Consider the following 26,797-nt stretch of genomic DNA (forward strand, 5'->3'; position numbering starts at 1 on the left):
TCCCCAACACCCCGGCCGCTTGGCTAGCTCATGCCCGAAATAACAACACACAAACTGTATTCATTTAAGAACTGCTTGGCCCATGAACTCTAGCCCTTACAGGCTAATTCTTGCATCTGGACTAGCCCATTTCTAATGATGTGTGTAAGCACCCCAAGGTGCGCTTACCGGGAAGATTCTAGCCTCCGTCCATCCTGTCCGGGAGCAGAGTAGAGTCTGACCTCACTTCCTCTTCCGCCCAGAATTCTATTCTGTTTACTCTTCCCATCTATGTTCTAAGCTATGAGGCCAAGCAGTTGGTTTATTATAACTAACCAATGACCTTCCTCCATCAAGTAACATAGCCTAGACCGACTTAGATTTCCTGATCCTACTGTCTCAGCATCTGAAATGTTGGGATTCCAGGCCTATGCCACCTTGGCTTGGTAGTTGGCCCCTTTATCTAGCGTTAATTCTATAGGTAAAGTCTCCTTTTACTCAGAATATTTATTTCCCTTCCAGTGTTTTGTATATTTTACCTCAAGCCACTCCCATCATGACCACCCTTTGACTTTTTGGTGGACTCGTGTGGCTTGATATTCGTCATGTAGCTCAAGCCTCAGACGTCCTATGGCATTGCAGTGCTGGGCTACGGCTGTGAGCTATCAGGCTTTGCTCTACTTTTTTTATATGTTTAAAATTTGAGACAGGGACTCACTAAGTTGTGAAGGATGACCTTGGACTCACTCTAGAGCCTAGACTAGTCTCATATTCTGACCCTCCAGCCTCCCCTAATATCAGCATGAATCATTAGGCCCAGCTAGAATGATTATTTTTGATTTTTGTAGTTTTTGTTGATTTATTTAATTTCGGTGTGTGTGTGTGTGTGTGTGTGTGTGTGTGTGTGTGTGTAAATTAGAAGAAAATTTTATGGAGTCAATTCTCTCTTCCCACTTTTTAAAAAATATTTATTACATATACAATATTCTGTCTGCGTGTACAACTGCCAGCCAGAAGAGAGTACTAGACCTCATTACAGATGGTTGTGAGCCACCATGTGGTTACTGGGAATTGAACTCAGGACCTTTGGAAGAGCAGACAATGCTCTTAATTGCTGATGTATCTCTCCAGCCCCTCTCTCTTCCCACTTTTATGTGGGTTCCCAGGATTGAATTTAGGTGACCGGCAAGCCCTTTGTCCTCTAAGTCACCTCACCAGCTTGTCTTTTTAGAGAAATTTCTAGCAATTATTGTTTTTGAGACAGTTGCATTTGTAGCCCAGCTGGCCTTAATCTTAAAATCTCCTGCCTTAGCCTCTAAACTTTTGGGATTGCAGGCATGAATCATTACAGCTGGTATTAAGATGAATACATTTTACTGTTGTGTCAGAGGTTACCAATCTATCTGATATTTTTCATCTTTCATAATTCTTTTGGGCAGCTGGTATTTTCTCATAGAAATCTAATTCCTACTCACTAATTTCATGGTAATATACATTGATTTTTGAATTTAGTATTGAATTATTTTATAAATTAAACTTTTTAACTAGGCAGTTGTGGCACACAACTTTCATCCCAGTGCTCAGCTGAATCTCCATGAGTTCATGGCCAGCCTGGTCTACAAAGGGAGTTCCAGGACTGCCAGGGCTGTTACACAGAGAAACCATGTTTCAGGGGGAAAAATTTTGTACAAAATATTTAGTTATAATTCCTGGTAACTAAGTAAGTGTATTATAAACCAGGTATCCAAGAGTAGAAAAGTTCACAGTAGAAAGGTAGTTTCTCTTATTTTGAAACTAAGATGTCACTATATAGCCTCTGTTGGCTTGAAATTGTTTATGTGACCCAGGATGAGCAGTCCTCCTGCCTCAGCCTCCCAAGTGCTGGCATTTAGGTGTGAGTCATGATGCCCAACTACACAGAGGAGCATTTAAAGCAGAACCCGGTTTTGATTGCTCATCTATTACTGGTTAATATGTTTTTGTTTTTAAATGCTCTGCCTTTTAGCTGGAGTGGTTGAAATGCTCACTTTCCTCCCTTTTTCACAGAGCATCATAAGGGTGGTGTTCCATGACAGACGGCTACAGTATACAGAGCATCAGCAGCTTGAAGGCTGGAAGTGGAACCGCCCAGGAGACAGACTTCTTGATTTAGGTACAGGTGGCTGTCAAAGACCATGGAGATGAAGGTGCTGTGTAGCTATGTCCATTAACATGTTGGCACCATGTAAAAATTCATCGCGTGGATGCAGCTTTTGTGTCAGTAGATCTGTGTCTTAAGAATTGTTTTATGCTTGAAAGTGCAGTAGTTTTGTGGTGCTACAGTAACCTCCACCAGGAACTGTATGATTTTGAAGCTATCTTAAACCTCAGTTGGCACCGTCCATCATATTCTTAATGAAATGAAATACAAGCCGTGGTAGGAGAAACTGTGATTTTTGTTAGGTGGATTTGATATTGAAGACAAGGTTGACTACGGAGAACGTTGAAGGGAAGTTCAACATGGATTAATTATTTCCATAGAACATAATATAGTAAGTTTTAAGTTTGTTTTGTTTCTGTTTGTTTTGATTTTTTGTTTTATTTTGTTTTGAGATGGGGTTTCATTATGCTGCCCAGGCTGTGCTTGAACCTCTAGGCTCAAGCCTTCCCCCATACCTCAGCCTCCCAAATAGCTGGGAATGTACTTGAGTGTGCTACCACACCAGGCTCAAATTGTAAGACTTTTAATTACTTAAAATGGATACATTTTTTTTGTAACTTGTGTTTGAACATACAGATATTCCAATGTCTGTGGGAATAATTGACACAAGGACAAATCCAAGCCAGTTAAATGCAGTTGAATTTCTGTGGGACCCTGCAAAGCGCACATCTGCCTTCATTCAGGTTTGCCATTTTATGTTGTTAGAAGCATACTGCCCAAGTCATTTAGAAGGTTGAATTCCTGTCTCATGAAAGTACTTCTCATTTGTAAATTATAATGTAATGCTTTTTAAAACAAAAAATACACACAGTTAAGGGACTGGAGAGATGGCTCAGCGAGCAGTAGGACTTCCACTTCCAGAGGACCCGAATTCAATTCCCAGCACCCACATGGCAGGTAGCAGCTGCCTGAAACTCTGAGATCTGACACCCTCACACAGACATACCTGTAGGCAAATCACCAATGCACAGAAAATAAAAATACATTATTAAAAAAATTACATACAGTGAAAATGGGTTTATTAGATTAGTCATAGACATAAAAGACATTGGGTAATCGTAATAAATTTTTTTGTTTTGTTTTGTTTTGCTTTTTGAGACAGGGTCTCTACATTGCCATAGCTGTCCTGGAACTCACTATGTAGCCCAGGCTGGCTACATAGTGAGATTCACAGAGATCTGCCAAGTTCTGAGATTAAAGGTGTACCACCAGGCTTGGCAATATTATTATTATGTTGTTTTTTGTTTTTTGTTTATTTTGGAGACAGGATCTCGCTTTGTAGCTTTGGATGATCTGGAGCTCGCCATATACAGTGTGCCACCATACTTTGGGCTTTTAATTTTTGTTTTGTTTTTCAAGACAGGGTTTCTCTGTGTAGCTCTGGCTGTCCTGGAACTCACTCTGTAGACCAGGTTGTTCTTTAACTCTGCCTCCCAAGTGCTAGGATTAAAGGTGTTTGCCACCACCACCTGTCTTTAATTTTATTTTTTATTGGTGTTCACAATAATAGAGAACAAAAACTGCCATTTAAAAGGATACTATTGAAAAAAATTTCAGGTTTAATATTTTTTATAACATTATTTAAAACATTATGTAAAGTTCATAAACTTTAAAGCTTCCACAAATGAAGAGATAATGATAGTGGATTTTTCATGTGTCCATCATGTCACAGAGATCCACCTGCCTCTGTCTCCTGAGTGCTGAGATCAAAGCTTTGCACCACCACACCAGGCACTGTTGGCATATTTTAAAGCAAACTCCACTCTATTTTACCCATAAACATTTTTGTGTATCCAAGATATGTTATGATTACATATTTAAAACCCAAAAATAACTAATATATAGTGTGCAAATTTGTAAGTGGTGGAATTTTAACTACTATGTAGGTAGTCATTATATAGAAGGGAATAGCCATTTAATTGTTGGCCAGCTTAAGTAAGCTGTGTTTGCATCAGCTCTAAGGATCATTAGCATTCAGTGTTTGGGTTGTCTATAAAATATTCCCATCATGATGATGACGTGATTCATATTGGTTGAATATTGTCACATGATATTAGTGTTTGTCCAATAGAATAAACAGTTTTGTAGTAAAAAGAATGATAAAGCTGGCCTTATCTTAGGCTGTGCAAATCATATTTAGAGGTGAGCTTTTCACATTGCATATCATTTGAAGAGGCATGCCTTTGTGGCAGTCAGAAATGACCATGGTCTTGCTGCTTGCTAACTTCATGTTGTATCCTTGGGCTGTTTTCTGAAGTGGTGTGGGGGGCAGGGGGTGGTGAAAATGAATTTTGACTCAGGATTCTTCCAGAACTTGGAAAGGTTGAGCTGGAGAGTTTAAATGGATACAAATTGGATAAATAATGAAGCTTTAGGGACTGCAAATTGCCCGGCAAAGCCTCACAAATTGGTGTGTTTGGAGAAGCAGTAGCAAGCTTGGCTGTGTGGCAGGGGTGGAGGACCCTGGGTCTGAGAGAGCGTGTTGTTGGGGTGAAGGCAGTGACAGTGCGCAGCTGCTTCTGTGCTTTCCTCACCGTGAGAGGAGAGGCACTGAAACAAGGGTTGCTGGAGTCCAGTGAGTCCAGAAATGCAGGAGTTCTGAAAGGAGGCCTGTATTCAGAATAACTAAGGAAATTCATGCGATAATTTGACTGTTTGGTATTTTAAGGGATCTTGTATGTACATCCATGAGGGAATAAAATAGACCCTCAGTGGAAAGTTTTTGAATGTGGTTCGGCTTTTTTTTGTAGGTACACTGCATCAGCACAGAATTCACCCCACGTAAGCATGGAGGTGAAAAGGGAGTGCCTTTTAGGATCCAGGTTGACACCTTTAAACAGAATGAAAATGGAGAATACACAGATCATCTTCACTCAGCTAGCTGCCAAATTAAAGTCTTTAAGGTAAGCAATGAAAACCAGGAGGGATTCTCAGTTTTCCTTTAAAGTTGTGTACAGCCAGATGAATGATGTCATCTACTTTGTTTTTAAGCCTAAAGGTGCAGATAGGAAACAAAAAACTGACCGAGAAAAGATGGAAAAGAGAACAGCTCATGAAAAAGAAAAGTACCAGCCATCTTACGACACCACCATTCTCACAGAGGTAATGCGGCTCAGCATTTGGCTTTGGAAACAAGGAGGTTTGCGTGTTAGCAGGACCTTGCAGAAGTGTTGCAACATAAGGATTGGGAAGGCTGGGCGGTGGATTGACCTGATATTCTGAGGATTTTGTGGGCACATGTCTTACCTAAGTTTGGGGATTTTATGAGTTAATTTGCCTGGGTGGGATCTTGAATGAAGATGCTGAAATCCCAATGAGGTCTCAGACCTTAAAACCTTGCAATTGACAAGAGATTTAAGTGGGGGCCTAGAATGTCCAATTTTTGTCACTGCTGGGGTTTTGCATTTTCTTTAATTTTGAATCCTGTTAGTCATACATTTGTTTAATTGAGCACAAAGACATGAAACAGGGTATTAGGTCTTTCTTTGTATAATGAAAAGACATTGACCCCAATCTTTGGTGTTTGTCCAGATGAGGCTTGAGCCTATAATTGAAGATGCAGTTGAACATGAGCAGAAAAAGTCCAGCAAGCGGACTTTGCCAGCAGACTACGGTGATTCTCTGGCAAAGCGAGGCAGTGTAAGGGACTTCTGCTTCTCTTTTCATTGTGCAAGAACCCTTGTGCAGTGTTAGATATAGGACCAACTTCATGGAAAAGTAAAGCCAAAATTGTTTTTATGTCCATGTCTTGATTTAATTTGCTTTTGTTTAGACTTTCTGCTTTCTGTTTGTTCCTCATTGAGGAAAATTTCCTAAATCTAACACTTTAAAACAAAGCATAAACGATGTTGACCATATTGGGTGGTTTTGGAGGGAACGACACTCAGAGATATGTTTTCCAACTTGTTCTCTTGTTCCCTTCCCCTCCCCCTTCCTTCTTCCCCTTCACACATACAACTCCTTCAGGATAATTGAAATTACTTGACTAATTTTAAATCATTTTTATGTAGTTAAGAAAAGTTTTGCTTTTTTTAACGTGTATACTTACCTAATAAGAAAATTTATAGATAGTTAAATGATGGCAGCAAGCTTGACATTAACATGTGCAGTACTCTGTGTCACAGTCCCCTGCATGCACTATCAGAATGTGTGTCTGTCTGTGCTTTTAAAAGCCTCTTTGGCAGCACTGGTAAAAACCATCTTTGTCTAGTGTTTCCTCTTGGCACCTGCATTGTGATGTAACGCTTCAGACCACAGTGGTGACCTTGCTGCACTTAACCCCAGAACCCTCTGGAACAAATAGTGAAGGTTTTGATTGAGCTTTGTCAGGTTAAATATAGCAAGTCTTTATGACACAACTCTGTCCAGCAGTCCACAGAGGATTGTTCTGATTTCAAATTTAAATCAGCTTATATACCCTTATTAAATATGAGGAGAAATGTTAAAGAATTTCTTAAAATAACTGTTTTGAGCACTCTGTTCATTATTGCACTGTTTGTATTATTAGGGTCCCAAAAATGGATTTTTACTTTTATAATTCTCTATGATTAATTATGGACTTTGAAGGTCAATGTCACAAGGACTATCACAGGGACATCATTTCCATTTTAAAGCAATATTGAAATGATTCTTTATGCATGCTTGAATCTCAGGGCACTGGGAGCACATGCTGCATTTTCTTTTATTTATTCATTCATTTATTTTTTTATTCTTTTTTAGACACTAGCTCAGCATGGCCTAGAACTCACTATGTTGCTCAGGTTGGCATGTCCTTCTGCCTCAGCCTGCCGAGTACTAGGATTGCAGCCACCACGCCTGATTCTCTGCATTTTTTTTAACTGGGCTATTTTAGTTTAAATTGGAGACAGTCAGACCCTCTAAATGCTCCCTTCCCCAAATGTCTGCTCTCGAGTTTTATGTTTTATTAACTCCTAATTCTTCTGAAAATCTACAAATGTTCTTAGTACATTTTTTGAGGGGATCTTGGGAGCTTAAGTCACTTGCCTTTATAACTTGCGTTATAAGCAATTTGTCTAATTTAAAGAAGTTGGTTCTGGTGTGATTGATAGGTAAATCTGCTTTAGTCTAGAGCCAATCCAAAGATGAGGAAGTCAGTAGTAAATTCTTACTGCTTCTTAAGTCTAAAATATGCAAAACGTCAGCAGTTCACGCCTGGGATTTCACATCTTCTTAAGTTTGTTGCCTGCCCCCTGGCTGCATTTGGTTTGGGTATGATGCTTCTCGAGTTGGTTAGACTACAGTCTGGAAACCTGTTTTCAAAATGCAGGATCCAGATCATGAATCCCTTAACCAAGATCATAGCTGCAGCACTTGTGTATCTCTAAATATCTGTAAAGGGGCTGGGAGCAACCTTTCTTGCAAGTTTTGGACTTTCAGTTATAAAGATATATATCCAGAAGTCTTGATAAAATCTAAAATGTGCTGAATGACAGGGTCCCAAACTGAATTTTCCCTTCTGCCAGTTCCCAGGAGATGATGTCTAACAAACCCTTTGTTGTTTGTTGATGTTTGGCTTACTCCTGGGCTGCCACAGTGTGCAGATGACAGTGTGTCCTCATTCTTTAATCTCAGTGGGAAAATACTACATATGCAGTGCACTGAAACCGGAATTGCACAGGTCGAGACTATTGGCAGGGCCTTCAGGAACATGAGCAATAGTACTACACTTGCTGTTAACAGCACCATGGGCTGTGGGTACCCATTAGTGTGCTCCAGTGCTTGCCCGGCTCACTTATGATCCTGAGTTTGCTCTTTAGTTCCACAAAACAAACAGAACCCCAGATTAAATACTCCTCTTGTGATAGTAAAAGCATCTACATTTGTAAATATGAACTAGATGAGTGTACGGTGAGTAAGCGTGCGGTCTCCTGTGCCACACCAACTTGTTTGGAGATAGCTCTATTTTCTCAAAGAGCGGGCAGTAATTCCTAAGGTATATTTGGGGAGATGTTGCTTTGAATATTAAGAGTTATGCAGATATGTATGTTTGGTTGTAATATTTTTATTAGGAGAAAGGTGGTCTTGCATGGAGTAGAGTGGCAGTCCATGTTCCCATGGTTAGATGTGCTGTTACAGGCAGGGGCACTTCACACTGTGTGAACTGAGGAGAAAGTGATACTCAGTAAGACCAAAGGGGCTCTATCTTAAAACAACAGGTATTTTCATGTGGAATAAATGTAATCTGTAGTAAGGCCATTGCTAGAGTTGACCAGTCACGCCATTTTCTGCTTTGAAAGGTGGTGGTCTTGGAACAGTCTCTGCAGTGACTTTACTTTCTTTTGAGTGGTCCATAGTTGGTCAGATGTGAGGGATACTGGGGATTTATTTTCTTTCCCTATCTATGTCCATGCTGGGTAGCTGTTAAGACATGGGCGGGCTCTGCCTGGAGAGGCCTCAGTTTAGGCTCTGGGCTTCATGTTAGTGCTCTTAACACTTGGCTAAGAAAACTTTGAACAAGATGATTTTTTTCTGTTGATTATTTTCAAACTGGCATCCAAAAGTTTCATTATAATTTGAACAGATGCAAGGGAAGCATTTCATGGCATGCTGAATATCTGAATTTATAATTCTTAAACTGAAACTACTAAAACTTATTTATCTCTGCTAGTTTGAGGATAGGGTTACACAGAAAAGCCCTGTCTTGAAAAGCCAAAGCCAAACCAAAAAAAAAAAAAAAAAAAAAAAAAAAAATTGAAACTTAAAACTATTTTTAATCTGGAGGAAGTAGCCCACAAAATCGAGGTATCATGGACATTTCAAATTTCTTTTGTTTAGTACTGAATTTTACTCCTATCATCTATTGTTCTCACCTTTGTATTCTGTTCCTTTTAAATGTTCTCTAAAATGTGATTATACCCTTATGCCTGGAAGTCTTGTCATGATAACTTCAATTTTTTTAAGATTTATTTTTTATTTATTATTTAGTTTTTTTGAGACAGGGTTTCTCTGTGTAGCTTTGGTGCTTGTTCTAGAACTAGCTCTCATACATCAAACTGGCCTTGAACTCACATATGTCTGCCTGCCTCTGCCTCCCGAGTGCTGGGATTAAAGGCGTGCGCCACCACCACCTGGCTAAGATTTATTTATTTTTATTTTATGTGTATGAGCATTTTGCCTGCATGAATGTCTGTGAATTACATGTGTACAGTGCCCAGGAAGTCAGAAGAGGGTGTCCGATCCTCTGGAAGTGGAGTTACAGGTGGTTGTAAACTGCGCCGTGGGTGCTGAGAACCAAATCTTGAGCCCTGGAAAAACAAGTTCTTTTAACTGCTGAGCCATCTCTCCAACTCAGTAACCCCAGCTCTTTACAATATAGTTTCTGGCTTTCTGAGTCTTACTAGTCTTAAACTCACGGCCATCTTCCTCATTCAGCCTCCTAAATTCTGGAGTGAAAGCATGAGCCACTCCTGACTACGGTAGATTTTCATAAATGGGAAAGAAAAGGTTTTGTTGTTTTTAATTTTGTTTTTGAGTTAGGGTCTCATGTAGCTGATATTGGCCTTAAACTTAATCTCCTTGCCACCACTTCCTGAGCCTGGTTGTAGACATGTGCTACCATGCCTGACTTGAATTTAATCTTTAAAATTTCTTATGACTATAGATTAAGCTTAGGTAGGAAATTAAAAATTGGTGTATAGTGCCAGGCCCAGCTAAGTAAGTTTGATCTCCAAGACTCAAGTGATAGAAAGAGAAAACAGACTTTCCCAAATGTCCTCTGACCTCTACGTACATGGCATGGCAGATGTGTACGCACATAGACACACACATACATACATATATACATACATACATACATAGGTAATGTAATTAAAAAATCATTGGGGCCACTTTATTAAAAGTTATACATTTTTTTATTGATTGTTTCGGATTTTTCACTACAGGTTTCTCTGTATAGCCCTAGCTATTCTGGAACTCTCTTAGGCCTCAAACTTAGATCCGCCTGCCTCTGCCTCCCGAGTGTTGGGATTAAAGGCGTGCTTTACTACCACCTGGAAGGCAATTATACAAATTTTGAAGTACAGTTAATAAATATAGAATTTCAGCTGGGTGGTAGTGGTAGCACATACCCTTAATCCAGCACTCAGGAAGCAGAGGCAGGTGGATTTCTGTGAGTTGAGGCCAGCCTGGTCTACAGAGAGAGTTCCAGGACAGACTCTTAAAGGTACACAGAGAAACCCTGTCTCAAAAAAACCAAGGGAAAAAAATTCTTTGTAAATGCATCTTGAATAAAGAGAACAGATACAGGGGGCTGGAGAAATGGCTCAGTGGCTAAGAGCACTGGTTGCTCTTGCAGAGGTCCTGAGTGCAATTCCCAGCAACCACATGGTGGCTCACAACCATCTGTAATGAGATCTAGTGCTCTTTTCTAGGCTGCAGAATACTGTATACATAAACAAATAAGAGAGAAAAAAATAAACATGGTTTTTTGGATTTTTTTTTCCTTATTTTTTTGAGACTAGGCTGGCCTGAAACTTCCCCGCAGGTGCTAAGATTATAAGTGTGTGCCACCGTGCCCAGCTTAGATTTTTTTAAAATAGGTATGAGAAATTTTGTTAGATAACATTTGTCGGTATCATTCAAGATTTGACATTCCTTTTGAATTCTCTACAGCTAGACAGTGATCTTTGTAGATGATTTAGTATCTGCCAGAGGACCATAGTAGTTAAAGCAAGAACTGAAAGCCACATCACTTGGAGAAAAACTCTTAGTCATGAGAATCACGTATTTCAGGAGTGGCTATTCTCCTGTCATTTACTTGGCTCTGGAGAGTCTTAAACCTCAGTGCTGAGGTCAGATGTCATGCCTTTTTCTCAAATGGGATCCGGCTGATTATAAAGGGGAACCTTTGAAACTGACATCCTCAACAGAATAGTTGTAGAAAGAAATACCCAGTGTTAGGTAGCTATTTGTGAAGCTCAGAAGGGAAGGTTTCTACTTGACTATTGTAGCCTGCTCAGCATGCTCTGGACCTTGGCTTATTTAGTTTTGCTAACTGTAATAGTGTGTTTCTGTATCTTGCTCTGTCCCTTGTCAAAATTTTTCCTAAGATTGAGAGATATTCAGTCCACCATATCCCTTTCAGAAAACACACACACTCTGACAGCATACATGCACAGTTGGTGTGCTTGCGTGCTAGCCTGTTCAATAAATCTTATTTATATCAAGGTAATAAGCAGGTACTGATGAGGCTGCTTCCTGGACAGGCATATGAGCAATAAACAGGACCTAGTCACACCTAGATCACTGTGTGATGTCAGATGTTGCTTGTGAATCCCTTGTCTGCTGTTTTTAAACCTTGAGATGTGTCTGTCGGAGCACCTGACAGAAGATGCAGGAAGAAGTGTGTGTGTGTGTGGGGGGTGCTTTTAGAAAGCAAATATATTTAAAGTGTCTTGATAAATTTTGCTGCTATCATCACTCAGGTTATCTTTAAAAGCTAAAATGTCTTTTGCTGCACAGGGTAAATTTGATACATGTCTAATAGGCACCAGGTATCTTGTGGTTTATAAGTTTGCATTGGGTCAGTTAGAGACCAGATTACACAAGTGCTTCTTCCACACATTTAAGAAGCATGTTGTTAACTCATTTCTGTTTCTATCCTTAGTGTTCTCCGTGGCCTGACACCCCCACAGCCTATGTGAATAACAGCCCTTCCCCAGCGCCCACTTTCACCTCCTCACAGCAGAGCACGTGCAGTATCCCAGACAGGTATCTGGTTTGTATGGCCGTGTGCTTGCACCTAACCGTTGCTCCTACGAGTCCCCATCCATGCGGTCATTTATGTGTGTCTGTGTCGGGTGATAGGAAACAGCCTGTACTTAGGTCATATGAGTCTTCACCTGCGTGCATCTTTGTGCATCGAGTCACATGCACTCTGACAACACGGTAACTGCAGAAAGGGGAGGGGGTGGAATTTTCTCCAGGGACTGAAACAGGAAGATTGTGAGTTTGAGGCCAGATTGGGGCTATATAACAAGACCCTATCTGAACAAAGGGGAAGACGAGTTCTTAAGGCAGAGGCTGTCTCTGTCGTTGAGAGATTGAAGAAAGCACTAACAGGGTACACAGTTATGGACATAGGATGAGCAACTGACGTGAAGCGCTGATATGGATATGTTAAGATTGCATTGACGACAAAGCACAAAGTTTACTACATGACATAGGTTTTGTTGTTTGTTATTTGTTTTGCACTATAGTTTCTCAGTGTAGTTTTAGTTGGGTATTTAAGATTAAAGAAAGGATCTTTGGTTTTCTTAAGACTAAGGTGGCTTTCAGATCAAGACCTCTGGATTTTGTTGAATGTGCTTTCTATTAAGGCTTTCACAGGGAGTTCAGAGTGGGAGCTGCATAGGCCTGAGGCCGCTATCAGCCTTCAGCTTCTGCTGCCTTGCCGGAGGACAGTAGTTCAGAAGTTCCTGCTTTTAGGAAGTTTCTTTTGGTGCAGAAAAATTATAAAAGCTTTAGATGGCAGGGGAAAGTTCTCTTTATATAGTCTAGTCTTGTTGACAGGGTCTGGTAAGAAATACTACAAAATCTGTTTTTTCTCTTTGGAGATGGAATAACTAGTCAGGAGCCTGTTTTCATGTAGTGGTTTTGTTTACAAGTAGAAAAATGTATGCACTCAGGAGGCAGAAGCAGGCAGATCTCTGAGTTCAAGGCCAGCCTGCTCTACAGAGTGAGTTTCAGGACAGCCAGGGCTATACCAAGAAACCTTGTCTGTCAAACCAAACAAAAACAAAAAATCCAAGTAGAAAAAATATCATAGACTGGGATAGCAGAAAGCCAATGTGTAGCAAGAAATCTCTTATGTTACCTGTCTGGGTGTGTTAGCAAATGGCTGTGATCTTAGAGATGAGCTTTGAATTGTATATTTTAGATGTCTGTATGTTTCCTGAGAGCCCCTTGTATTCCCAGCATGGTCCTTGGTGCTAAGATATTTATATGGCCAGACAAATTCCTGTTGGAAGGGGCTTAGGTTCTGGTGAATGGAGAATAATGTAAGGTCGAGAGGTGGTGAAAAGCTGGTCCTGAGAGAGGAACCCTGCTCAGGAATGGGAGGTGCCTGTTCTCTGAAATTATTTGCAGTTTTCTTTATGCCTTAAACCTTAGACTCTTTATACCTTAGACTCACAAGGATGGTGGCACGTGTTTGTTTCATTTCCTCATTTCTCATGGGTGAATATTGAAAAGTTTCTGTAACTCCATCCAAATAGATATATTAAAGAGGGAGATTTGTATGTTTAGTTAGAGTCACTTTCTTATAGCCAGTTTTATTAGAGTGTTTTATAGTTATGTTTAGCTATTTATCTTTTTAATTTTACTTATTTTCCTAATTAAATAAATGCATATCTTCCCCATTTTCCTGGCACCTGTATAGACTCAAGAGGACACTTTTCACTGCGTGTCTACCTCACACATGGTGGTGCTGTCATTGTCTTTGTCCCATCTCTGTACCCTACTGTGTTGTATTCTTATTGCAGACTTTCACAGCTCTTTGCACAGTGTTGTCCTATTTCAAATTACTTATGCAATAACCTTTCATTGCTTGACTTTAAAAAAAAAAAAAGTTAAAACTGTTCCTTTTCCTTTCTCCAGCAATTCTTCATCCCCAAATCACCAGGGAGATGGAGTTGCACAGGCATCTGGGGAAGTAAGTATCTTTTCCTGAAAATGTCAAATACTGTTAAGGGCCTTCATCTTAAACATTCTAACCAAGCTGTGTGGGTGGTCAATCATCAGCTGTGTTCTGACTTCAGATTATAAGGCCTTTTGAGGTTTTCTGTTAAACATTCTTCATGATATACCAGTGACTTGGGTTTTTGTTTTGTTTTTAATCTTGAATGGTTTTACATATGCTTACTTTTTTTTTCTTCATTAATAGCAAATTCAGCCTTCAGCTACAACCCAGGAAACACAGCAGTGGCTGCTTAAAAACAGGTTTTCTTCCTATACAAGACTGTTCTCTAATTTTTCAGGTATGTATGTATGTGTGCATGCATGAGAATATTTTATTTGTATGTCTTTGTGTTTTTATTAACTACGAATTTATCTCCCAGTTTTCCTCAGTTGTGACTCCCTGTTAAATTCCTTCCAAACAAGAAATGAACATTGCTCCAGTCCACTCATTGCAAGTGTATTTAGTTCTATGTGATATTTTCATCCTGTTTATTTTTATTACTTTAAAATTGTGTATGTGTGTACCCGTGTCTGGGTATATGCATGTGAGTGTAGGTGCCCACAGAAGTCAGGAGTATCAGAACAGAATCCCTCAAGCTGGAGTTGGTGGTTGTGAGTTCCCCAAAATGGGTGCTAGGACCCAAACTCTGGTTTTCTACAAGAGCAGCAAGTGCTCTTAACTGATAAGCCATCTCTTCAGCCCCAATTCTAACTTACTTTGAGATACTATTTTGCTTTATGATAAACTGTAAAAACAGTTTGGAGATGATCCAGCACACAGTCACTCATTGTCTCACAAAATTATCATATTTTGCAACCAGAAGCCAACACTCTAATGGCTGTTAAAACACTGGAAAGGTTTTTAGACCTATTTTCTGTGAGTGTACATCTCTACAGCCACCATTGCAGAGAAGATACAGGTGTGGGGTGTCTGTCTGCCGGGTGCTTTCTCTGTTCTGCTGCCCCTTTGCAAGATCATTCTTCCCCCTATCCACATACATGTTTCTCTCACACACATTGAACTGTCCTGCCTATGATTTGGTCATTCTGAGAATTTTAAACAAATGAAGCTTTACGGTATATGGCCTTTTGAATCTGGCCTTTTCTTCATTGGCCTTAACCTATGATCTCAGGTTCCACAAGGCTGCCCTGTGTCCTGTGGTTTTAGCCTTTTCACATAGAGCAGTATCTCATTTATGTGGCTTTGTTTATGTGGGTGTCAGAAACACCTGCTCTTCTTCTGCACAGGCTACTAAGGGAATGCTCTGGTGGGACTTCAGGTGTCATGCAGCACTGCCCTGAGTAGTATGGTTGTTTGGAGAGCATGCAGGAGGCAGGGACAGTCTTCAAAATGTGCGTGGCCCTGTGCCTCTCCCCACTGTACATTGCTAATATGTCCTGGGCAAACATTCTGAGAAATGCTGGGCCACAGAGATGCAGCAGTTAGCATTTTTATGTGCGTGTGTGGGGCTACTGAAACAGTTTTAGGAGGACAGACATAGGTGTACACATACCCAGCTGAAGGAAAGCCTAGTTTTACAAACAGTAGGGTTTCTATTGTGTTGTTTATTGTATTGTTTGTGCATTGGGTAGTTTCTCCTCACGTAGCTCTTGGACTCTAAAATACCAAATGTAAGTAATTTGCAAGCTGTGATCCACATATTTATGTGATTAAATAAAGCCTTTAATGTGTGGAAAACTAGAAATCACAGAATTCAAGATGAGGGGAGAGGGATCTCATGAACCCTTACAGGACAAGTGGATAAAAAACACAGCCCATAGAAAATCCTCTGACAGCTGGAGCCCTGCAAGTTGTGCAGATCCATGTGTGTTCTGTTGAGCTACAAGATCTTTTTCCTTGTGTGCAGTGATCACACGGCTTGGCGTTCTGCTTTTTGCTTAACCTAAGGCTTCCTTTGGTTCATGCAGAGCTGCTCTTTGGCATATCACCTGAGGCACAACACTTAGAGAATGGGGAGGACAGTGAGGTCTCTTACAGCCAGCCAGTCAGAAAGAGCTGACACCATCTGCCCCTTTCTCTTCCTGGTTACAGTTGTCACAACAGGGAACTCTGCTTCAGAGCTGTGTATAATGACCGCAGTAGATGAGAACTGTCTCTGGGAGTTCATTCCAAGAGTGACTCCACAGCTGCTCACATCATGGAGTTAGGCTTCTCTGTCTTGATTCTTTTTACAGACTAGGATTCTGTTAAGCTCACCCTTTTGAGCCTGTGAAACCCCATTATCTTGTTACAGATGGGAGTAGATATTTATTATATGAAGTCATAGCTTCATTCTGGAAGTATGACTGATACTAAAAGAGTTAAAAACAAGAATTTGTGGACATATCCAAACATAATAAAAATTATGGAGTACACGAAGGACTTCCTATGACCACTCCATCTTAGCTGTTGTCCAGTGCTTGTTCAATCCTGTATCCACTTCTCCCTTACATACATGGGCCTTTTTGTTGCTTTTAAGGCCAAGTACTTATGGAAGAGATCTTAAGTAACAGCATGATTCTCTCTTATGCTTGCTTTCTATTAGAACTGGCTGTGGGGATGGCACTGTAACAGAGTGTCTTAACTTGAGTGGTATAATGAAACCCAGTCTCTCTGTTTGCTTCCCACTCACTGGTGGCTTTGGTCAAGTTCCCCAGATGCTACAGTTCCATTATGTTTTTATTTATTTATTTATTTATTATGTATACAATATTCTGTCTGTATGTCTGTAGGCCAGAAGAAGGCACCAGACCTCATTACAGATGGTTGTGAGCCACCATGTGGTTGCCGGGAATCGAACTCAGGACCTTTGGAAGAGCAGGCAATGCTCTTAACCACTGAGCCATCTCTCCAGCCCCCTCCATTATGTTTTTAAAAAAGAGAAAGGTAGCGGGGTGGGGCTGTGTTTCACACTTAAGGGTTGGGTCAGAAACAAGGAAAGAAAGGCAGTATGGGAGTCTTGTGAACACACAAGCCTTTTGGTTCCTTGTTACCATAGCACGTTGTTTCTCTGAGAGACAGACGAGTGCTCCTGTGTTATTCGTGGGTATATGTAATTCCGGACACCCCTTGCTGCCTAGAAGGACAGAACTGTGTGAAGACAGAGCCCCATGAAGCGCCTAGCCTTCCCAAGCTTATTTGAGGATTTCTTCTGTTTTCTAGGTGCCGACTTATTAAAGCTGACAAAGGAGGATTTAGTTCAGATTTGTGGTGCAGCCGATGGAATTCGGCTCTATAATTCCCTGAAGTCAAGGTAAAATACTATAGACTTTTTTGTGAGAAATGAGAATGGACCTTTTTCTGCGTGGGGGATTTGGTGGGCAGAATGTGTTTCCACGCTAGGTTGGCGTGTGCCTGTGTGCGCCACCGAGTATCGGCAGCATCGTGCTCACGAGAAGACTGTTTTGTGTACACCTTCAGGGCAGGCACTGATGAGGGCAGAGGTAGACTAAGACTGGTAGCAATGCACATGGGCAGGACTGATTTCTTGAAGACGACTGGGTTTGTTGCCAAGAAAACAAAACTTCTAATTTAGGTGAGCTCTACAGAATCTATGGTTTTCAAGGTCATGATTATTGTTAAGCAGTTATTAAATGTGAACTTATAACTGTCAATTAGAATGCTAGATCTGTGACTTTGCTGGCTTTGAGACCCGCTGCCTGCTATTACTGTCTCCAGACTTGTGCTGAGAGTTCAGTAAACTTGAGCCTTACTGATTCGAAATTGCTTAATCAATCTTGAAACTTAAATTCTCAATGGTTTAGAGTCTGGACCTGTGGTAGTTGGTGTGAGGTGTGTGGTTTTTATATTTTTATTAGAAAATTATTTTGCATAATGAAATAACATTGTAAAGTTCTCATAAGGAAAAAATAGATCTTAGATTCCTGTAGTTGTTGACTGTACAGGTGTTGAGGCCACTTGCTCTCAGTCTCATTGATGGCATCTTCTGATTACAGGTCGGTTAGGCCCCGATTAACCATCTATGTCTGCCAGGAGCAGCCGAATAGCACTGTGCTGCAAGGGCAGCCACAAGCTGCAGGCAGTGGAGGCGAGAATGGCAGTGGGACACCCTGCGGTGGGTATTGAGGGCACTTCAGGTCTCCTGTCTTTCCTGTGGTTGTCAGATAGGAGCTGGTGGAGGACTGTCGAGTTCCTGCTACAGGGTTAACAGCAGCAGCTGTAGGGCCAAGTCCTGGGAAAAGAAGGAAACTAGAACCTTTCTTAGTTCTCAGTGATGCACGCTGTAGATCTTTTTATATGGCTTTATGCATGAAATACCCAGGAAGCAATACAATAACTTGAACATGTTGAAACCTTTCTGAATGTAACATTGTCAGCTTGCTGGGGAAACAAGTGGATTTCTCTTTCTTCCCCCATTTCACTGACTAGATAGGAGGAGAGGGCCTCATCACACATGAGCAAAGGTGAGTCTATGTAGCAGTCTTCCCCCAGTGTAGACCCAGCTGAGGTGAGCATCCATTGTGTTCCATGAAGGCAGGAAGGTGAGTGTTGTCTCTTTGGTCAGTGTTAGCACTGCTGCATAGCTTAACTTGTGACTAGACGGCTTCTTGTCCTGCAGATGTAGCTCAGCTGGACAGTATGATGAGGTCTGGCCTCTCCTGTCTCTTCCCTCCCTCCTTTGTAAACATTTTGGGAAAGGGAGAGGCTAGACAAAGTCTCACTAAGTAGTCTAAGCTGACCTCAGAGCTGCCATTCCCTGCCTCATCCTCCAGAGTACTAGGGTTACAGGTGTGCATCACCGTACCTTCCTCTTGCTTGTATGGTGGTAGCAATGTCCCTATTCTCACATTCTGAAACACTGTTTCAGGGAATCATGTATTATGGAATTCAGAGAGGCAGTTACTTACCCTGACAGTGAGTGGAGCTCTGAAAAATACTTCATGGCTTAGATTTCTGTAATTGGAAGATTGGAAGAGCTGTAAATCACAACTATGGGCCTTTCCATTCTTGTCATCTCGTCCCAGGCATGAGCTGTGACTTGAGGATACAGATTCTTAAAGGAGCCTTCTGTATCACTCCATCATATACATGATTCCCATTTTTTGCCAGGAATATAGTGTTACTGTATTACATGTCCTCAGCGATTAGTGTTGGGGTGAGGTAGGAATAGGTGGAAACAGTGGACATCTTTACCCTTGTCCATTCACATTTAGTGAACTTAAGACCAGATAGGAAACAGTCAGCCACAGGGGTGTTTCTGCACTGACTTCTGCCATCACAACATGTGGACAACAGCTTTGACCCTGTTGCTTCCACTTTATTACAGGAGCCAGAGGGCAGCACCTGGTCTCCAGACTTTGATATGGTAGTCCTTTAGAGTTACCTTTAATTTTGAGTTTTAATTCAAAACTTTTCCAAGTGTGTAATTAGTCAACATTCTTATACACTTAGCTATTCATTTGGGAACCTAACTTTTCAGTTTCCCTATTGCAGATCTGTGTCTGACTTGAGTCAGTGGTTGAGCAATATCCTCTTGGGTGACACTCACAGATTTACAGTGCTGTGATTTTAAGTATGGACATAAATAACAGAACAGCAGATGTTGAACTGAGGCTGGGGTTTTTCCTAAAGAAGAACCAGACTTCATTGTCTGTATCCTTACTTTTCATACGGTGTTGTCTCCATTTCTTTTGATTTGGTGTGTTTATAATAGATGACACAGATAATTTTTATTCTTACGTCCTCATTTGGAGAATTACTGGTTCAGATTCCTTTTACAGTTCTTTTATGCATTATTAGAAACATTTAAAACAAAAAAAAAACCCAGCTTGCTTATGACATAATTTATACAGCAGAGCAAATATTTTTCATCCTTTGTCCTTTGCCCCAATCCATTGTTCCATTGCCCTGATCCCTAATCTCCCCCCCCCCCCCAAAAAAAAAGGGTTCTCTGTATAGCCCTGGCTGTCTGGAATTCACTCAGTAGACCAGTCTGGCCTTGAACTCAGAGATCCACCTGCCTGGTATTAAAGGAGTGCACCACCACGCCCAACTGATGCTCTTTTTTTAACCCTCAATTATATGAGACTTTGTTGCAGAAAAATATAAAATCACATCATTTTATACAAAATTAGTATTTATTATACATGACCATAAATAATGTGTTCTTTACTTCAGGTAAGTGGATAGAGATCTTAAGAGGGCAAAGAAACATTACCTTGTCCCTATTTCTAAGTCTGAATTTTATTTCTTTGGCACTCTGAAAAGGTGGCCTCTATGGATCAAGTATAGATCAGACCCAACATTATTGTAAAAGTGCTATTTTTCTTTTTTCTTTTTTTTCAGTTTATCATGCAATCTACTTGGAAGAAATGGTTGCCTCAGAAGTTGCTCGAAAACTTGCCTCGGTGTTTAATATTCCTTTCCACCAAATTAACCAGGTTTACAGACAGGGCCCTACTGGTATCCACATTCTTGTTAGTGACCAGGTAAATCAGACAGGTAGTAGTCACTCTTCCTTTCACAGTGGCACTCATATACATTGTTGGAGCTGTAAGAAATGCTGCCAACTTCTTTTGCAAGTATTGATAGTCGTTTTTAAAGAGGTGGGATCAAAATGTGTAACCAGGAATTAAAGCATCTAAGTAAAGAAGGGATAGTCAGGGAAAGCAGACCAAGCTTTCCCTGATGTTTTGGAGCTCAGATATTTTCTGGGGCAGTCTTTGGTCCTTCTGTGAGGTAAGGCATTAAATATGTTCTCCTTTTAGACATTATTGGAAGAGCAGTATTTTAAAAACATGTAATATTACAAGTACAGCATGCCCCTTGCTCAAGCTATGCTCACTGACAAACAGTAACAATAGGGAAAGTCAGTATCCATAGGACCTGGCACAGCATGCTTCTCAGTGGCTCACCTGTGACAGGTGTAACCCTTTACCATCTCCTACTACTGTCATGAGTTATCTGAATCCTCTAAGAAAGATGTAAGGATTATGCTGTAGTACTTTTACCAAAGATTTAACCATTTATAGTTAAGAAGGACTGATGGGTCTCATACACTTACACATCTGCTTTATCCTTCTAGATGGTTCAGAACTTTCAAGACGAGAGTTGTTTTTTATTCTCCACAGTGAAAGGTACTTTCCATGTGTGTGTGCCTTGGCATGTTGTGATCATGAAGGGCAGTGTGCCCCCATAGCAGCTCTCTTGTGTATGCATATTCTATTTTTTGTTTTTTGCTTATTCCAGTCAGGGTTTCTCTGTGTAGCCCAGGCTGTCCTGGAACTAGCTCTGAAGACCAGGCTGGCCTCCTGAGTATTACAATTACAGGCACCACTGCCTAGCTGTGCATGAATATTCTTGAGAAAGATGTTTTGATGTTTTTAAGAGGTTGGAATATGGATGAACAGTATTTTTAGTGTCTCTAATAGAAATTATCTAGCAAATACAGAGTTAGGTTTTCTAGATGACTGGCCATTCTGCCAGTATTGCTGAGCGATGTATCCAAGACTAACTGTGTTAGTGCTTGGATGAAACAAGGGTAGTGGGAAAAGTCAGAATTGGTCACAGGCACAGAAACTGACCAGTATTGAGTGTTGTGAAGAAATAAAGTGTGGGGAACATGGGGGAGGGGAAGCATTGAGCTGTTAACAGAAGGCTTTTCTGAGGTGCTTTGAAAAATGAGCTGTCCACAGGACTAGCCCAAGGACAGCACGGGACTGTGCAAAAGAATGCACTTGGCATTTGTGAGGGCTGGAAGGCAGCCATGCAGCTGCCATGTAGGGTGAGGGTGAGCAGAGCAGAGTGGGGTCAGGGAGAGAGGCAGCTCCTGGCATGCAGTGATGGCTGCTGACGTTGGTCACTAGATCTTATTTCAGATGGGTTGGGAAGTCAGGGAAGTGGTTTAAACAAAGGAGTAATGGGATTGGGTTTTTCTTCTACAAATGTGGAGATAACAAGATAGCAAAACTGGAGTAGGCAGTCGATCTAGGCAAGAGGTGATAGGAGTGTCTGGACATGTGGACAGGGCCCATTTGGCTCCCTGTTTGATGGGGAGCAGTTGTGACTGCCAGGGCAGGTGGCTGCCTCATCAAAGAGGTAAGTAAGGCTGATGCAGAACAACTTGGCATGTCAAGCAGGCAGCTAATTGTACCATTCTGAGGTTCCTTAGGCTTGAGGTACTAATTTAGAAATTTTCATGTCAGTAGTGACTAAGAGCTGGGCAGGCTGTACAAGAGCTAATTAGGGAGTAGTGTGGGAAGAGGCCAGGCCAGGTCAAGTGAGCTCAAAACTACAACGTTAGAGAAGGAAGGGCTTCATGAAGGCAGAACATGGGTTAAAATCAGCTATACTAGTCTCAGCATAGGACCCCCACCCAGAAGAGGACAAGGTCTCGAGTCCCCCTTTCCTGGTAGTCACTCTACAAGAAGCAGCCCCAAAGGGTTGAAATTACAAAATGTTGTTCATATGCCACTGGCCATCGAGCTACCTCAAGATCCAAGACAGCAGTGAACTGGCTCACTTCTTAGTCATATGCAGAAACACCTTTAATTTCAAAACCATATAACTTTTACCTTGCAAAATTCCAGAAACCCATGCTTAATCATGTATCTTGTGAAACCAGTGGTTGTTTGCAGCATTAGTCCTCACGGACTTCTCCGGTCTTGGTACCCATGAAAGCCTTCTTTCTGTTTTTTATGAATGCCTCCACTGCCTCTCACAGTTTCCTGAGGCCATTAGGCAAAGACTTGTTATATATCTGCCTCTGCGGGTTCAGCTTTCCAGGAGAGAAAGATGGATGCCTACAGCAGAACCTTCAGGCTGCCTACACATTTTGTGCAGTGCTTTGGTCTATTTTACTTCTAGCATACAAGGGTTCCTGCTGCTGTTCTTACAAGCCCTTCCCTGTAGGGCCAGCAAGAGGTGTAGGGGCTGGAGTCCCCGAGCAGTGTTCCAGGGAATGAGTTGTCAAAGGGAAGCAGAACTAGAACAAAGCAATTAACTTTTTATCAAGCTGTAACCTCTGAAGCAGATTGTACGTTTCCATCTTTAATAATGTTTCTTTTCTAAGTTTAGGGTTTTTTTTTTAACTTTTCCCCTTTTTTCTTGGCAGCTGAAAATAATGATGGTATTCACATAATTTTGAAGTGATACCTTATACAGACTGAACTCTATTCAGTACCAAATAAAGTCATGCTTAAAGTGTGTGAAGACTGAATCCAAGAAGTCTTGGGATTGGATTTTACTGTGAAATGTTTCATATTGAAAACACAAGATGACCTTCCTAATGAGCTGTAGGAGAGACAAGTCTCCTCATTGTCACTGCCACAGCCCAGCCCCCTCATGAGAGCGAGCACATCAGTCGACGTGCAACCAGCTCCCGGCCCATGGTGTGGGCACAGGGGCCAGTGGACAGAGTTCCAGAAGCAGTCTCTGCTGGCTTTGACACTGTATGCGGTTTGAAAATGAATGTAAAAACTCAACCGTGGGCATTTACCTTTCTATGCCAGTTTGGCTTCTGTCGCCTGACCTTTATGCTGACCTGGGGAAGAAATAGGGTGTGCTCTCTTTGGGGAGCTATGCTGCTGTGCTGACACAGCAACATTGGTCAGGTAAGAGGCTGAGCACCTTGTCAGAAGCGATCGATCATGTCTGAAGGTGTACGTCTGAGGACATCATGCCAGACCAGGGAAGAGCCAAGCAGAGAAGATGAGCAAAACTTTCAGCAGTACCTTGGTGTGAGGTCAGTGTAAGCCCTGATAGGCACAAAGACGTGGGTGTTTGGCTTTTGCTTCCATTTTTAGCTTTTTAGTTCTGGATTTCACCTTTTGAAACCTCCTTGCCTTTTAAACTCATGTGGTTTCCTTCTCTTGTCTCCCCTGTTCTCCATTCCCCCCACACTTAAGCCTCCCAAGTAGCTGGGACTCCAGGTGCACAACTCACTTGTTTTGTGCTTGGCTCTGTTCTTAAATGTGTTTAAAGCCCTTCCCCAGACATTAGAACTAGATGATGTAACAGGGGAAACAAAGTATTATTGTTGGTAGCTTCTGACTTGGTGTTAAAGGGATCTTTGTTTTGAATGAGACGAAAGAACCCAAGGAAACACTAGATGTCATAACAAGACACTAAAATGTACCATAACCCCCACTTCTCCCCTTAGATGCTGAGTTTCAGTACAATCATGGATATACACTCTGGTGATTAGTTCAGGGCTATTAAGGTGTTTTACCTCTTTGCTGCTGTGTCTGTAACAGGTGTGCCTCTTTATAGGATCACATGTGCTTGCACACCACTCTCAAAGGGATTCTTCGGCTTTTCCCTTCCTCCCCAGAATTCATCCGCAAACATCCGCAAACATTTTAGCAGGTCTGAGTTTTAAAAACCCTTTTCTGTTTTAATTATGTAGTGTAGTATATCTGCCCATTTGCTCAGTTGCTGGCTGTGAATGTCGGTCTGACCCTTGTTCAGGTGGGTAGGAATGACTACTTCAGTGGGGAAAGGCTTTAACGTCTTGCATTTTATTCATATTGGGGGTTAATTATTTGCCACAAACTGTAAACTCTGTCTCCATATTTTCATCTTGGGCTTGGCAGTGCTGTAGCTCTGCAGGCCCTTTAGAGGAGGGGAGTGTTCCTATCTGTCCTTCCCTTTGCTTTTGTGTGACCACATGCTTTCTGTACCAGTCACTTATTTGGGAAAGAAATGAATTTATCTCCTGGTTGTTTCTAGAGTTTTGCTTGTCTATTAGCTTTCTTTTTTGGATCTCATGATTTATGGAACAATAAATGTCATTTAATGCTGTGTGCTATTTTGAATTCCTTATCAGGTTTTAGAAGTGGGGTAAAAAGTACTTACAAGCTCCTCAGACTTGAAATTGTGCTGAGCTGCAAAAAGTGCTAGTTTGTCTCAGTGAGACTGTACAGAACCCACAGCACCAGCAATTTGCTACTTTGGTTAATAGGATGTACAGTTCAGTGTAATAAATGTTTTCTGATCTTTTTGTAGATGTGTGGCTCATTTAAAGTCTAAGTTGTGCTACTGTCACCTCAGGCCACGCGGAGTGAAGGACTTTCCTGGGTGTGTCCTACACACACCTGTGGGCTGTCCCTGCCCTTTGCTTTTCTGCTGATTTCCACAAAGGTGATCCAACTCAAGACAGGTAATTATAGGAACTGTCCCTACTTACAGAAGACAAGTCAGGCTTTCTGACATGAGATTCTTCTAGTCTGCGAGTGAAGTTATGGTCATTGTGAATCAAGTCCAACATTATGATAGGCTAGCTCAGAAAAAAATGTATGGTTGTCTCTGGTATTTAACAGAAATGAGTTCCTGAATCACTGAAGTAAGTCTAGTACATACTTAACCCCCCCCCCATCATACAGTTAATAGCTGATGTGATATTCATATAATCTTCAAGCCTGGGAATACTGCAACATGTCCTAACAAGGTAGTCGAACTCACAGTAAGCTGATGCTTACAAGGATTCTCCTGATGAATTTCCAGGGTATATGTGTGTATCTGCTTTCCACTGAGAATGCAGCTGAGGCACTGTGTACAGGTGCTGTAACACTGTCCACAGAGATGCAGAAAAACAGCTCAATTTTGCAGTTTTGGCTGGGGAATGGTTGCTAGGAAGGTTTGGTTACCATTAGCCCCTAAGGTCACATTGAAGGCGGTAACTGTCAATGGCACAGAGCAGGCAGCAGCCACAGTAAAAGCCTGGGTGTCCTACCCTAGTTAAGGTGATACAAAAACACCTGTATGTGAAGAGCTGCTTTGCTCAGATTTACCAGCTTGAGCATCATAGCAGTATAGTCTCTGACTAGTTCTAGTGAGCACTGTAAGGGCTTGTTAGGAGTTTAAAAGGTGCCAACACTTACTCATTTGAGTTTTTCCATGTGTGAAGCTTTAATGTAGTTCTGGTATGATCTCTAAAAATTCAGAGTAAATTTGAAAAAAAATTCATTCTCATGCACCCATTCATTATTTTTACTTGATTATATTATAGATAACTTAAGCCTTAATTCTGAGTTTCTTCAAGGTTCCCCCAAATTTTTTTGAGAAGTGTGGACATAATTGGCTTTTTTCCTTAACAAATGCATTGTATGCTGTAGCACACGGCAGAGCTTACCATTTCCAATGGTAATGGCAATGCAAAGTTGCTTTTGTTTAGGTTTTGGTCCCTATAATTGGATATGACAAGTTGACACAGAAGGGTGAAGATCATGCCCCACCCAGCTTAGAGTCCTCATTCTTTGGTGTTCTCTGGAAATGTATTAACATGCCTTTCACACACGTTTCTAAATACGAAACTACCAGCCATTCTGAGTTTGCAGTACAGTCACATTGATAAAGGTGCTATTTAGTCTTCAAAATGGAAAAGTTCTGCAAATCAGTAGGAATCATTATGAATTAAAGTTGGCCACCGGCTTAAGGACCAGGTAGAAAACCACAGGCTCTTTGCTCTGTTCTGGTTGTGCTAACACTGAAGGTCTACGTGTTGGATGCTGACAAAGCCGGGTAGGGCTGTGTACCTAGGTGGGTATCCACCGCTGAAGGGCTCCGGGTTACTTGTGTGGTCTTGGCTGCACCACACCACTCTTGCCATATGGTAACTGACACAGGCTTTGATTGGCTTGCATCCCAACAAGGTTAAGGTGAATAGAATCACCAGTTACTGCAGTCTGTGCTGAAGTCTTTCCTGTAATGCTTTCCCAGTGGAGAGTTGAGACAGGGTGATGGTGCGCAGTCAGAAGACTGGTCTAACCTGGAGGATGGGGCCCTTGGCCTAAGGAGCTGCTGTCAGAGTATGACACAGCACCTGCACAGTCGATGTCCACTTCCTGCCACTGCTGGTGGAGGGGTGACTGGAGCAAAGTAGGCATGGACTTTGACATGAGGAAGCTGAGCCTGGAAGGAGATGGAAAAGGGGGAATAGTCTGCCCTGGCATTAGCATTCT

The 26,797-nt window shown here is 41.5% G+C and overlaps 2 protein-coding genes across 14 annotated transcripts in view; one reads left to right on the forward strand and one right to left on the reverse strand.

Moving 5' to 3' along the window:
* The window catches only part of Ubp1 (upstream binding protein 1), a 46,772-nt gene extending 22,134 nt beyond the window's left edge, over window positions 1–24,638 (forward strand). For 2 of the 7 annotated variants that reach the window (XM_050139276.1, XM_050139271.1), the window contains 11 exons: window positions 2,026–2,131; window positions 2,756–2,862; window positions 4,930–5,082; window positions 5,171–5,281; window positions 5,711–5,818; window positions 11,805–11,908; window positions 13,796–13,850; window positions 14,082–14,175; window positions 17,040–17,130; window positions 17,834–17,952; window positions 20,184–20,906. In XM_050139276.1, coding sequence (XP_049995233.1) covers window positions 2,026–2,131; window positions 2,756–2,862; window positions 4,930–5,082; window positions 5,171–5,281; window positions 5,711–5,818; window positions 11,805–11,908; window positions 13,796–13,850; window positions 14,082–14,175; window positions 17,040–17,130; window positions 17,834–17,952; window positions 20,184–20,473 — 1,338 coding nt within the window. In that variant the 3' untranslated portion in view covers window positions 20,474–20,906. The other 5 variants (XM_050139274.1, XM_050139272.1, XM_050139275.1 and 2 more) reach the window with 5 other exon arrangements.
* Window positions 5,848–26,797, reverse strand: part of Fbxl2 (F-box and leucine rich repeat protein 2) — a 74,907-nt gene continuing 53,957 nt past the window's right edge. For 2 of the 7 annotated variants that reach the window (XM_050139281.1, XM_050139278.1), the window contains exon 15: window positions 5,848–9,444. In XM_050139281.1, coding sequence (XP_049995238.1) covers window positions 9,334–9,444 — 111 coding nt within the window. In that variant the 3' untranslated portion in view covers window positions 5,848–9,333. Of the gene's footprint in view, window positions 9,445–17,953; window positions 18,792–24,779; window positions 26,748–26,797 lie in introns of those variants that run through there. The other 5 variants (XM_050139282.1, XM_050139279.1, XM_050139284.1 and 2 more) reach the window with 4 other exon arrangements.

Source organism: Alexandromys fortis, unplaced genomic scaffold, assembly GCF_014885135.2.
Source record: "Alexandromys fortis isolate MF-2015 unplaced genomic scaffold, M_Fortis_MF-2015_v1.1 scaffold_36, whole genome shotgun sequence".
In the NCBI taxonomy this organism is placed as follows: domain Eukaryota; kingdom Metazoa; phylum Chordata; class Mammalia; order Rodentia; family Cricetidae; genus Alexandromys; species Alexandromys fortis.